The 15,000-nt window shown below is 45.9% G+C and overlaps 1 protein-coding gene across 1 annotated transcript in view; it reads left to right on the forward strand.

Annotated features, from left to right (window-relative positions):
• cacna1ab (calcium channel, voltage-dependent, P/Q type, alpha 1A subunit, b) overlaps positions 1-11,700 on the forward strand; it is a 71,455-nt gene extending 59,755 nt beyond the window's left edge. The window contains 9 exon segments of the mRNA XM_046840268.1: positions 32-137; positions 239-346; positions 2,556-2,659; positions 4,368-4,492; positions 4,620-4,731; positions 5,305-5,406; positions 9,410-9,626; positions 9,731-9,978; positions 10,251-11,700. Coding sequence (XP_046696224.1) covers positions 32-137; positions 239-346; positions 2,556-2,659; positions 4,368-4,492; positions 4,620-4,731; positions 5,305-5,406; positions 9,410-9,626; positions 9,731-9,978; positions 10,251-10,751 — 1,623 coding nt within the window. The 3' untranslated portion in view covers positions 10,752-11,700.
• The last annotated feature ends 3,300 nt before the right edge of the window (positions 11,701-15,000 follow it).

A 15,000-nucleotide genomic window follows, 5' to 3' on the forward strand; every position in this document is an offset into this window, starting at 1 on the left:
CAGACTCTAAACCCCTTGATTGGCTCCACAGAGACTGTTGCGTATGGATTTGCCTGTTGCCGATGACAACACGGTACATTTCAACTCCACACTGATGGCATTAATTCGTACTGCACTTGATATCAAGATCGCGAAAGGTACGAAACATTCTCATACATCTCTCTTTAGATTAGCTTGCCTTTACCTTTATCTATACGTGTGTGTGTGTGTGTGTGTGTGTGTGTGGGCGCACGCATAGGTGGAGCTGATAAACACCAGATGGATGCTGAGTTGCGTAAGGAGATGATAGCGATTTGGCCGAATCTGTCCCAGAAGCACCTGGACCTCCTGGTCACACCACACAAGTGTAAGTTGCAGTAGGTTTGTACCGAACCGAACGATCAGATCAAAACTCATCAGAGGAGCTTCTCTCAACCAACCAATCACTGCACTGCACCCACTGATTAGACAACTTTTCTCCCCTAACCTTTTCTTCAACCTTCTGCTAACCTCCGTCCATGAGGCAGGTGAGCACAGAGAACTTCAGAGTGCAGAAAGATCACACTGCAGGAGGCACAGTGTTCAGAATGACATGAGCTTCCAGAGCACATTACAGCCGTTTACAGACACAGCAGATCTGTGTTTATATACAAGGTGGTGTAAAAACACTTCCAGACTAATGCTGCTAACTGGTGCTGTTCTGACAACGTGCATTCCCACGTCTGGATTTCCTCACCAACAGCAAGTAGAACAAACGTGAAATTCTGCATGAAACTGGGCAAATCTGCCACAGAGACGTTTGAAATGACGTACTTTTGGCGTACAGCGACGCTGCAACAAGTCTTTCGAGGTGTTTCAAGGGGCACATGCGCTTTAAGAGTGGAAGAACCTCACTGGAAGATGACTAGAGATCAGGAAGACCTTCGATGACAATTTCCAAGGCGTTCGGCAACACGTGCATGATGATCATCTGAGAACGATCCACACAATCTCACTTTCTCACCCGCCCTACTCACCAGATTTGGCTTCTTCTACTTCTTTCGGGTGCTCCCATTAGGGGTCTCCACACCTCCTCCTTGGTTTTCCTCCTTTCTGGTGTCTCCATCCTCAGCATTCTCCTACTGATTTACCCCATGTCCCTCCTCTGCATGTCCAAACCATCTCAATCTCACCTCCCTCACCTTGTCTCCAAAACGTCCTACATGTGCTGTCCCTCTAATAAACTCATTTCTAATCCTGTCCATCATCATCACTCCCAACGTACATCTCAACATCTTCAGCTCTGCTACCTCCAGCTTCACCTCCTGTCTTTTATTTAATGCCACTGTCTCTAATCCATACATCATCTCAGGTCTCACCACAGTCCTATAAACTTTCCCTTTCACTCTCACAGATACTCTTCTATCACAAATCACTCCTGCTATCACTCTTCTCCACCCACTTCACCCTGCCTGCACTCTGGAAGAAGAACATGACCTCTGAGGGCCTCTTTAAGCAGAACTTGACCTCTGAGAGGCTCTGGAAGAAGAACATGATCTCTAAGGGGCTCTGGAAGTGGAAAATGACCTCTGAGTGAGGGGCTTTGAAAAAGGAACATGACCTCTGAGGGGCTCTAGACAAAGTGCCTTAAATGAGGAGTTGTGGGAGGATGTTTTTGGGACTTCACTTGGTTTTAAGATGTGGGTCCTTCACCTGCAGTGGCTGTGGAGAAGTGCAGTCAGTCATGTTTGTTCCACGAATCTTCTCTGTGCTCGCCTTTGGCTCAGTCATGACAGTTGTAAGACTCATCTGCACCCTGACTGGTTACTGATGAGCCTCCTGGCCATGATGATCTATTTCTTTCTCCCCCTTTTTGTCTCTCTCTCTCTTTCCTTGTCTGTAATCAGTGGATGTTTTACTATAGATGAATGAATTCTCTATAGAAGTCTTTTCACTCCAGGAAACCATCCAGCTGCAGTGCAGATAAAGAGCATCTATAGAAATGTGCATTGCCTGTCAGAATCTTTATAAACTCCACACTAGTTTATTCGAGTCATGCGAGGTTTGTAGAACGGCACTAATAAGAGCTGAAATCTTTTGGAAACTTGATAATAACATCAGAGGTATAGACAGACTTTTGAGCTTGTTTAGGAAATGTTCATGTCTTCACTTTCAGGGTTTCTGTGGAATTATTTTATTAGTACTATTTTCCAGACTTAAAGATATGACTTTATTTCTTAAAAAGAATTCTGCCTGTGAAAAGACAATAGGCTCTGTGTCCTTCATGCTCTGGTGTCTGTAATGTGTTGTTTTTTGTGTATTAGTGTGTTTTTATTTCGATTGTGTAGTCTGCTTAAACCTGATCTTGGACTGTAAATATCACATTGATGGTCAAAATCCATTACAGTGGAAGACCAGATTTAACATTTGTGTAAGATTGTGTATTGTGTTTGTTGTTGTTGTTTTGTTGTTTTTGTGTTTTGCCTCCCATGCTCCCCAATCCACAATAACAAGCCCCAACCCACCCCACCCCACCCCAGGCGCAGGGTCCATTCGAACCCGCTCTAATTGTGCAGGTAACTTTTGCGTCCTCTCAGCAGCTACAGACCTGACAGTGGGGAAGATTTATGCTGCCATGATGATAATGGAGTACTACAGGCAGAGTAAAGCCAAGAAAATGCAGGCACTTCGAGAGGAACAGGTACAGCCGAGCAGCAAACACCAGCACCAACACCAGCACCAACACCAGCATCAACACCAGCATCAACACCAGCATCAACACCAGCACCAGCACCAGCACCAGCACCAACACCAGCACCAACACCAGCACCAACACCAGCACCAGCACCAACACCAGCACCAACACCAGCACCAACACCAGCACCAACACCAGCACCAACACCAGCACCACTAATCCCTGAGGAACACTCATCACTTTATAACAACATTCATACAGATCAGTATTAATGTAACAGCATTTCTATACTATATTCACAGTAATGATGTAACAGTGTTGATGTTACAGTGTTGGTGTTTTTAAGTCTTTGTTTGAATGATAAATGTGATGGTGCAAGAATTCAAAATCTTCAGTTTTTTCACTCAGTTGTTTTGCAATTGAATAGAAGAAGTAATGTAAAAGGTTTGTGGGTCTGTTTTTTTTTTCCAATCCCTAACCCCTTACCCCACCTCTAACCCTAACCTCTAACCCTAACCTCCAACCCTACCCGGCCCCAATCCCTAACCCCTTACCCCACCTCTAACCCTAACCTCTAACCCTACCCGGCCCCAATCCCTAACCCCTTACCTCACCTCTAACCCTAACCTCTAACCCTAACCTCTAACCCTACCCGCCCCAATCCCTAACCCCTTACCCCACCTCTAACCATACCCGGCCCCAATCCTTAACCCCTTACCCCACCTCTAACCCTACCTGGCCCCAATCCCTAACCCCTTACCCCACCTCTAACCTTAACCTCTATCTCTACCCGGCCCCAATCCCTAACCCCTTACCTGACCTCTACCCCATAACTCCTAACCGGCCCTAATCCCTAACCCTTTACCTCACCTCTAACCCTAACCTTTAACCCTACCCGGCCCCAATCCTTAACCCTTTACCCCACCTCTAAGCCTAATCGGCCCCAGTCCCTAACCCCTTACCCCACCTCTAACCCTAACCTCTATCTCTACCCGGCCCCAATCCCTAACCCTTTACCTCACCTCTAACCCTAACCTCCAACCCTACCCGGCCCCAATCCCTAACCCTTTACCCCACCTCTAACCCTAACCGCCCTAATCCCTAACCCCTTACCCCACCTCTAACCCTAACCGGCTCTAATCCCTAACCCCTTACCCCACCTCTAACCCTAACCTCTATCTCTACCCAGCCCTAATCCCTAACCCCTTACCTGACCTTTACCCCTAACACATAACCCCAACTCGACCTTCAATCTCTAACCCCTTACCCAACCCCTAACCATAACCCCAAACCATAACCTCTTACCCCATCCGACCCAATCCCCATCCTCTTACCCCCAACCCTAACCCTAACTTCTGACCCAATCCGATCTCTAACCCTTTACCTGACCGCTACCCCTAACCTATAACCCCAACTTGACCTTCAATCCGTAACTGCTTACCCCGTCTAACCCTTACCCATAACCCCAATTGACCCCCAATCCCTATCCTCTCACCCCACCCCTAACCCAAACCTTAACCCCTGAATCCGAACCCTTAGCTCTAACCTCAAAATTTTCAACTAGATTCTTAAATTCTTTTGCACAGTCCTGTTTTGGACATTCATGTAAAGATGATGATGTTGATACTGATGATGGTGATAACAAAGATGCTGCTGCTGTTGAGGATGATGATGATGATGACCCTGACTGTTAGTCATTTTGTGTCACACACAGAACCGAACACCATTAATGTTTCAACGCATGGAGTCAAACACTAACCAGGACGAAGGTCACGAGGTCAATGAGGTTAATGGAGGTCATGGGGTCAAAGAGGTTGCACAGGAAAACCATGAAAACCTGTATGTCAAAAAATATTTTTCCTTTCTAGTTCTCTCTCTCTCTGTCTGTCTCTCTCTCTGTCTGTCTCTCTCTCTCTCTCTCTCTCTCTCTCTCTCTTTCTGATGTGGTGTGTCCTGTCTTTTTCAGTCCTGTTGAGTCCTGGGTTACTCCTCGTTCTCAGATCTTCCAGAAATCTGTTGATGAGAACTGGAGCACAGACTCACCATACCATCAGCAGGAAAACCGTCACAACACACAGGTACCAGTAAGCTCTTAACAAGCCCCGCCCACTGTGTATAAACCCCACCCACCACATATAAGCACCCCCCCACTTCACATACCTTAACCACTAACCACTAACTCTAACTCTAACCACTGCAAAAATTGGCTCTCCTCTCTGGCAGTGTTTTTATTTATGCTCTCTATCCCTCTCTTCCCTTTCTCTCTCTCTCTCTCTCTCTCTCTCTCTCTCTCTCTCTCTTCATAACTATGTCACAGCTATTTCCCCCCTCTCTCTTTGTATGTTTCTCTTCTGGGTTGCTATGTTGCTGAAGTGCTGCACTGACCACACACACACACAGGCACGCACACACACACACACACACACACACACACACACACACAGACACAGTGTTTAGGGTGATTAGCTGCTGCATGGCTCATGGCTTCAGTTAAAGTGCAAGCTGCTGAGTCCGAGTGAGTGCAGGTGTGTTTGTGTGTTTGTGTGTGTGTGTGTGTGTGTGTGTGTGTGTGTGTGTGTGTGTGTGTGTGTGTGTGTGTGTGTGTGTGTGTGTGTGTGTGTTCCACATTCTTTCACTTTTGTGTTTTTCAGACAGTAGAAATGAGAACGATGACTGTTCACCCCGACACTGACACATCACTACCACTGGAAGGGAGGACTGTATCCATGCCCCGCCTCCCACTACATCACAAAGTGAGCATCATTCCATCCATCAGTCATCCATCACTCATCCATTACTCATCTCTCCATCGCTTTCTCACTTCATCCCCCATTTAGCTCCTCACATATGCTTTAGTGCTTCAATACCAAACTCGACATAGACGTTTGGGATGCTAATATGCTAATTGGTGCACAATTGCTTGCTAGCATGTCATTTTTTTAATCTTTACCTATAAATGTAAATATAGCTACTGTGTGTGTGTGTGTGTGTGTGTGTGTGTGTGTGTATGTGTGTGTTGGAGGGGTGGCTCACATTTTTAACATGCTAAAGATCTAATACAGTCTGTACACACTCACACTTAAACATGTAGCATGCAGTAATACACACGTTAACATTCATGACATAACGCATCATTTCATTTTACTAGAGTTACAATTTACTAAACATCCTCATTGTTCCCCGAGCAAGACCCCAGAGCAAGACCCCCCAGAAAGGCCCCCGAGCAAGACCCCTCAGCATGATCCCTGAGCAAGACCCCCGAGCAAGGCCCCCCCAGAAAGGCCGCTAAACAAGACCCCTCAGCATGATCCCTGAGCAAGACCCCTGAGCAAGGCCCCTAACCCGTACTTGCTCAGGATACAGGTTTCTGACTTAACTGTATACACAACGGTGTATGATGATGATGATGATGATAATGAAGGTTACACTTTGAGCTTTATCAGCTAGCAGAGCTGAGCAGTGTAATGTCCAGCTGTGGTCAGGTTCCACCTGTTCTGCAGATGAAGGTGTGTTTAGTAGATGAACTGTGTGTGTTCTCCACGGGAATGTGAGTAATGTTTGACTAAAAAAACAGGCCGATTAGAGAGAGAGCAGAAACTTTAGAACCCTGAGAATACACACACACACACACACACACTGCATTTCTTCATTGTTTTACAGAGAAGAAACAATTCAGTCAGATGTATCAAGATTTCTGCTCCTCGAGTTTCCATGCAACTATCATCATAAATCTAAATCCTCTAATATACCCCAAATACCCCTCTAATATACCCTCTAATATACCTTAAATACCCCTTTAATATACCCCAAATAGCCCTCTAATATACCCTCTAATATACCCCAAATAGCCCTCTAATATACCCTCTAATATACCTTAAATACCCTTTAATATACCCCAAATAGCCCTCTAATATGCCCTCTAATATACCCCAAATGCCCTTTAATATACCCCAAATGCCCTCTAATATGCCCTTTAATATGCCCTCTAATATACCTCTAATTATACCCCAAATACTCTAATATACCCCAATGCCCTCTAATATGCCCTTTAATATACCCTCTAATATGCCTCTAATATACCTTCTAATATACCCTTTAATATATACCCCAAATGCCCTCTATTATACCCCAAATGCCCTCTAATGTGCCCTCTAATATGCCCTCTAATATGCCCTCTAATGTACCCCAAATGCCCTCTAATGTGCCCTCTAATATGCCCTTTAATATACCCCAATGCCCTCTAATATGCCCTTTAATATACCCCAAATGCCCTCTAATGTGCCCTCTAATATGCCCTTTAATATGCCTCTAATATACCTCTATTATACCCCAAATGCCCTTTAATATACCCCAATGCCCTCTAATGTGCCCTCTAATATGCCCTCTAATATACCCTTTAATATGCCCTCTAATATATACCCCAAATGCCCTCTATTATACCCCAAATGCCCTCTAATATGCTCCAAATGCCCTCTAATATGCCCTCTATTATGCCCTCTAATACCCCAAATGCCCTCTAATGTACCCCAAATGCCCTCTAATATGCCCCAAATGCCCTCTAATATGCCCTTTAATATACCCCAGATGCCCTCTAATATGCTCCAAATGCCCTCTAATATACTCTAATATACCTCTAATATACTCCAAATGCCCTCTAATATGCCCTCTAATATACACCCCAAATGCCCTCTAATATACCCCAAATAGCCCTCTAATATGCTCCAAATGCCCTCTAATATATACCCTCTAATATACCCCAGATACCCTTTAATATACCCCAAATACCCTCTAATATGCCCTCTAATATGCTCCAAATGCCCTTTAATATACCCCAAATGCCCTCTAATATGCCCCAAATACCCTTTAATATGCCCTCTAATATATACCCCAAATGCCCTTTAATATACCCCAAATGCCCTCTAATATACCCTCTAATATTCCCCAAATGCCCTCTAATTATACCCCAAATGCCCTCTAATATACCCCAAATACCCCTCTAATATACCCCAAATAGCCCTCTAATATACTCCAAATACCCCTCTAATATACCCTCTAATATATCCTCTAATATACCCCAAATGCCCTCTAATATACCCCAAATACCCTCTAATATATTCCAAATACCCTCTAATATACCCTTTAATATACCTCAAATACCCCTCTAATATACCCCAAATACCCCTTTAATATACCCAAATGCCCTCTAATATACCCTCTATTATACCCCAAATACCCTTTAATATATACCCCAAATGCCCTCTAATATACCCTCTAATATACCCCTAAATACCCCTCTATTATACCCTACATGCTCTCTAATATACCCTTTAATATACCCCAAATACCCTCTAATATACCTCTAATTATACCCCAAATATCCTCTATTATACCCTCTAATATACCCCAAATACCCTCTAATATACCCTTTAATATACCCCCAAATTCCTTCTAATATACCCTCTAATATACCCCAATTCCCCTCTAATATACCCTCTAATTATACCCCAAATACCCCTCTATTATACCCTCTAATATACCCCAAATGCCCTCTAATACCCCAAATGCCCTTTAATATACCCCAAATACCCTCTAATATACCCTTTAATATACTCCAAATACCCTCTAATATACCCAAATACCCCTCTATTATACCTCTAATATACCCCAAATACCCTCTAATATACCCTCAAATTATACCCCAAATGCCCTCTATTATACCCTCTAATATATTCCAAATACCGTCTATTATACCTCTAGTATACCCCAAATACCCTCTAATATACCCTCTAATTATACCCCAAATACCCCTCTATTATACCCTCTAGTATACCCCAAATACCCCTCTAATATACCCTCTATTTATACCCCAAATACCCCTCTATTATACCCTCTAGTATACCCCAAATACCCTCTAATATACCCTCTAATTATACCCCAAATACCCCTAATATACCCTCTAATTATACCCCAAATACCCTCTAATATACCCTCTATTATACCCCAAATACCCCTCTATTATACCCTCTAGTATACCCCAAATGCCCTCTAATATACCCTCTAATTATACCCCAAATACCCCTCTAATATACCCTCTAATATATTCCAAATACCCCTCTATTATACCCTCTAATATACTCCAAATGCCCTCTATTATACCCCAGATACCCTGGACCGAAGGACAAAAGTGCATACAGTTTAAACCCTTTGATAGTGATGTGTGTGTGTGTGTGTGTATGCTTGTGTGTATGTTGTCTGTGCGTGTGTTGTGTGTGTTTGTAAACCCTTTCCTCCAACAATATTAAACATACACAAGTTATTTCCTGTCCTCTAATCATCCCTCTTTCTTCCCTACTTCTGTCTGTCTGCATATGTGTGTGTGTGTGTGTGTGTGTGTGTGTGTGTGTGTGTGTGTGTGTGTGTGTTTTCTACCCTGCAATGTTCTTCAGCAGCGAAGAAACAAACATGGAGGAAGTAACATTAGTGTATGTACCCGTGTCTCTGTGATATCTGCACATCTTTGTGTGTGTGTGTGTGTGTGTGTGTGTGTGTGTGTGTGTATATATCTGTATTGTAGCATGCTCATATACTGCATGTACTGAGGTGCTGTGTTTCACATGCTACCCAAGTGTGTGTGTGTGTGTGTGTGTGTGTGTGTGTGTGTGTGTGTGTGTGTGTGTAAAGAGTAGAACAATGATTGAGTTTGTACCACTTACAAACACACACAGTTTCTCTCTGCTCTTCTGTGTTCTTCTGCAGACCGTTTCTGATGTGAGTCCACTGAGACGTTCTACATCCTCATTAGTTCATGGACGTTCTGGTCGTGGCATGCGATTGGATGATTACTCTCTGGAGAGGGTGGAGTCAGAGGAGGGGCCGAGACATGGGAGAAGGAGGAGAGAGAGAGAAAGAGACAGAGAATGCAACCACCGCACCTCAGAGAGATCACTGACTCGCTTTACAGATGCTGATACAGGTCACACACACACACACACACACACACACACACACACACACACACACACACACACACACACACACATGCTCTGTAATTGATCTTTGCTCTGTTTTTGCTGTTAGGTCTGGGTACGGATCTCAGCACCACCACACAGTCAGGTGAACTTCCACCGAAAGAGCGTGAGCGAGAGAGAGGAAGAGCAAAAGATCGGCGGCATCATCACCACCACCATCATCACCACCACCACCACCACCACGGTTCAGTAGAGAAAGAGCGGTATGAGAGAGAACGAGAGTACCATCATCATCCTCAAAACAAACAAGACTCTCACTGGTCACGCTCCCCCAGCGAAGGCAGGGCGCGCAGACAGGTACACACCCACACACTAACACACACACACTCCCACCCTAACCCACCCACACACACACATCCTACCCACACACACACACACACACACACACACACACACACACACACACACACACACACACACACACACACACACACACACACACACCACACACACACACCACACACACACACACACACACACATCCACACACACAGAGACACAGCACGATTATAATAAATAATGAGGTGTCTGTCTGTGTGTGTGTGTGTGTGTGTGTGTGTGTATTTTAGGGAAGCAGTTCTGTGAGTGTAAGTCCAGTTCCTTCTACATCAGGAACCAGTACTCCACGCCGGACGCGACGACAGCTCCCCCTGACTCCACCCACACCACGCCCACATGTTACATACTCACCGGCCCCCAGGAAGCCCCTCCCACCACCCACTCCTTGCCGTGAGCCTCCACCCATCGGCCCGCCCGCTCGCCGCCCCTCCCCTCGCCGAGCTCCCTTCTACGACCGGCGTTTCGAATATGAGCCTCCAAACTATGAGCAGAGCGTCACTCAAGGACACTCCCACAGCCCCCGCCATGGCTCCGCCCACCACAGCCCTACCCATCGTAGTCCTGCCTCTCATCACCGGCGTGTACCCAATGGCTACCGATCCTCCTCGTCTCCATCTCCGCATCGCAGAGGCCCCGCCCACCATGCCATGCAGCGTGCGCCGCAGCCCCGCCCACCCCGGAAAAGTCTCCATGAACCGTACAGTGAGACAGACGAGGATGACTGGTGCTAAAATCCTGCTGTTCCTACACACACTGCATGGAACTACACACACAAACACACACGGACGGTGCAGAGTGGTGTAGATGATTGCGTGTGTGTGTGTGTGTGTGTGTGTGTGTGTGTATGTGTGTGTGTGTGTGTGTGTAAGAGACTTTTTAAATTTAAACAACACACACAGAAAACAGCCAAATGAGAGGACTTGCTGCTTGTTCTCTCTCTCTTTTCTAACACATTACCCAGAAGGCTGTGCGACGGAGGGAGGGGCTGGGTGTGACCCCGAGGTCGAGTCAGCATGGTTGTCTCCAGGGGTGTTTGCTCTCAAACTAACATGGAGGAAAAACACCTGTTTTCACCTAGAAAGAAGAAAAACAACAATAAAAACAGCATGCTCTTGTAACTGAGAGCTCCTCCTACTGCATAACTAGCCAATGGCGTCACAGCCTGCTACTGATGAGTTTTATCATCTATGTTTACTCAACATGCTGAGTGACCTCACAGTCGAGAGCTTGGGTAGCGGATGAGGGGGGCGGGGCAACGACCGGGACTGAACCATTAGCCAACCACGAGGGCGCACTGAATCAAAGCCACGCCCACAACACACCTTTCACATGCATGTGAAGTGGGAAGGAGGGATGAGCAGCGGGGGAGAGACAAAATCATCTTCAGTCTTTCATTATTGAAGTTCTTCTACTTCTTCTTCTTCTTCTTTGTAGACGTTTGAGGAGCACGTGATGTTCTGTTGCTTTATTTCCTCTTTTTGGACTCAGAGGACCTGAAGGAAACCTGCATGATTGATTGAAAAAAAAAAAAAGAATTAAACCGAAAAAACCCCAACAAAACATCTGAACAGTGAGAGAGAGCGTGGCCATGGATCGCTTTTAGTTCTTTATTTCCTCACAATTCTCTCCTCTCGCTTTCTCCTGCTGCAGGACATAAACAAAATAAATCTAATTTGCTGATCTGTGTTTCAGGACGAGTGGAGAAACAGCAAGAGATGATTTCTCTTTCTTTTTCCTTTTCTGTCAATAATAATAATAATTATAATTATAATAATAATTATTATAGTCAGATAAAACAAGGGGTAGGTTTTATGTAATGACTAATGATCATGTGACTGGTGACAGCGGTGGTCATGTGACTTTTGTTTCTTGTTTTTGTTTAGCTTGTTTGTTTGTTTGTTTGTTTACGGTCAGTCTCACTGAGCACTAGGGCCCCAGCTGCAGGGAACAGGAGGTTGGGACACAGCCCTTGAATCCTTCTGGAAGGGGACAGGAGGAGGCAGGGGCTCTTCACTCACTACTAAGTGCACTCCAGACTGTAGTGGACTTTGTGCCCTCAGATCTTTTCTACTGCAGGAGTTTTATCTGTTTCAGCATTTTTTCAGCTGAAAACACACGCTGAAGTTCAGGGCTCATCTGTGTGTCACTGTGTGTGTGTGTGTGTGTGTGTGTGTGTGTGTGTGTGTGTGTGTGTGTGTGTGTGTGTGTAAGAGAGAAAAAGACAGAAAGAGATATGGCTTGACTGTGATTGTTCAGTATGTGCTAGCATGTCTCCATGGCAACTCCGTAAACCGCCACTGACCACCAGAGGGCGTCACCCACCTCACTCTCTCTCTCACTCACACACACACACACACACACACACACACACACACACACATACATACACACATAGAAATGGACCTTTGGGAACATTCACCAACACTGCATGCAGTAGATACACACTTCTTAATTTACACCACATCAGTCACTGCCACCACACACACACACACACACACACACACACACAGACGGTTTGAGTTTATTTTGTATTTAGTGTCTTTCTGTGCAGAGAGAGGGTATGAGAGGGTAGGAGAGGGTATGAGAGTGTAGGAGAGGGTAGGAGAGTGTAGGAGGGTATGAGAGGGTATGAGAGTGTAGGAGAGGGTATGAGAGTGTAGGAGGGTATGAGGAGGGTAGGAGAGTGTAGGAGAGAGTAGGAGAGGGTATGAGAGGGTAGGAGAGTGTAGGAGGGTATGAGAGGGTATGAGAGGGTAGGAGAGAGTAGGAGAGGGTATGAGAGTGTAGGAGGGTATAAGAGGGTGGGAGGGTAGGAGAGTGTGGAGAGGTAGGAGAGTGTGGGAGAGGGTAGGAGAGGGTATGAGCAGGTAGGAGAGGGTATGAGGTGTAGGAGAGGGTAGGAGAGTGTAGGAGAGGGTAGGAGAGGGTAGGAGAGGGTAGGAGAGGTGGGAGAGGTGTGAGAGGGTAGGAGAGTGTGGGAGGGTATAAGAGGGTAGGAGAGGGTAGGAGAGGGTAGGAGGTGTGGGAGGTGTGGGAGGTATGAGAGGGTAGGAGAGGGTAGGAGAGTGTAGGAGAGAGTAGGAGAGGGTAGGAGGGTATGAGAGGGTAGGAGAGGTAGGAGAGGTAGGAGAGTGTGGGAGGGTAGGAGAGGGTATGAGCAGGTAGGAGAGGGTATGAGCAGGTAGGAGAGGGTAGGAGAGTGTAGGAGAGGGTATGAGCAGGTAGGAGAGGGTATGAGAGGGTATAAAGGGTAGGAGAGGTATGAGAGTGTAGGAGAGGGTAGGAGAGGGTATGAGAGGGTAGGAGAGGTAGGAGAGTGTAGGAGAGGTATGAGAGGGTAGGAGAGGGTAGGAGAGTGTAGGAGAGGTATGAGAGGGTAGGAGAGGTATGAGAGGGTAGGCGAGGGTAGGAGAGGGTAGGAGAGTGTAGGAGAGGGTATAAGAGGGTTAGTTAAATGTAACATTCTTTAGACAGGAAGTCTGTTTTACATATACACATTTAGAGTAAACACTGCAGTCAGGATTTAACTCTAAACTCTACTGCTGATACCAAATATTAAAGTTCATAAAGTCAGTTTATAACACACATTAAACACAGAAAGAACTATGGTGTGTGTGTGTGTGTGTGTGTGTGTGTGTGTGTGTGTGTGTGTGTGTGTGTTTGTGTTTGTGTCTTTGGTTTATGTGTATAAACGAATAAGGGCTCTATGTGCTGCCAAACTCATCAGGATTCTCTGTGTGTGTGTGTGTGTGTGTGTGTGCGTGTGTGTGTGTGTGTGTGTGCGTGTGCGTGCGTGTGTGTGTGCGTGCGTGCGTGCGTGCGTGCGTGTGTGTGTGCTTGTGAGGACACAGTGTCTCTGGTTCAATCTCCTTAACCACAATGCACCACTCTCCCAACACAGCAGGAGTCACATTCAGTAACAACAAACATCAATCATTCTCCTGTGGTGACGCCCAAAGCCCCTCCATCCTAATTTCCATTAGCCAATCACGTCTCAGATCCACCTACCGCTCTTAAGGGAAGTGTAACGGGTCTGATCGCCATGGCGACAAGGTGTGTGATGCCCTGCATGTGCAATGTGCATGCGACTCCAGGATTAAACATTAAAGAGAATAAAGAGTGTAACACACAGTAAAACTGCAGTGTGTCGTTTCATTAATGTAACACACACACACACACACACACACACACACACAGAACAATTGTAGTGTTTCATTACTGTAACACACACAGTACAACTGCATTGTCATTTCATTACTGTAACACACACGCACACAGAACAACTGTAGAGTTTCATCTCATTAGAATGGTGGTAGTGTGGTGGAGCTCTAGTGGAAGAATGGTGAAGCTCTGATGGTAGTGTGATGGAGCTCTGGTGGTAGTGTAGTGAAACTCTAGTGGGTGTGTTGTGGAAGTGTAGTGGAGCTCTGGTGGTGCTCTGATGGGCATGTGGTGGAAGTTTGGTTGTAGTGTGTCAAAGTTATGTTGGGGGTGGGATGGAAGTGTGGTGAAGCTCTGATGGTAGTGTGGTGGAGCTCTGGTGGTAGTGTGGTGGAGCTCTGGTGAAAGAATGGTGGAGCTCTGGTGGTAGTGTGGTGGAGCTCTGGTGGAAGAATGGTGAAGCTCTGATGGTAGTGTGGTGGAGCTTTGGTGGAAGAATGGTGAAGCTCTGATGGTAGAGTGGTGGAGCTTTGGTGGAAGAATGGTGAAGCTCTGATGGTAGTGTGGTGGAGCTCTGGTGGTAGGGTGGTGGTGGTAGTGTGGTGGAGTTCTGATGGGTGTGTGGTGGTAGTGTGGTGGAGCTCTGGTGGTAGTTTGGTGGAGCTCTGTTGGGGGTGTGGTGGAAGTGTGGTGGAGCTCTGGTGGTAGTGTGTTAGAGCTTTATATTAACTGACAAATCCATCTTCATGGTTCTTACCTTTAACCTCCACAGGAACCCCTGAGAACATCCTCAGCTGCATTGCATGGTATCTAATTGAA

This window comes from Silurus meridionalis, chromosome 26, assembly GCF_014805685.1.
Source record: "Silurus meridionalis isolate SWU-2019-XX chromosome 26, ASM1480568v1, whole genome shotgun sequence".
NCBI classification, from domain to species: Eukaryota; Metazoa; Chordata; class Actinopteri; order Siluriformes; family Siluridae; genus Silurus; species Silurus meridionalis.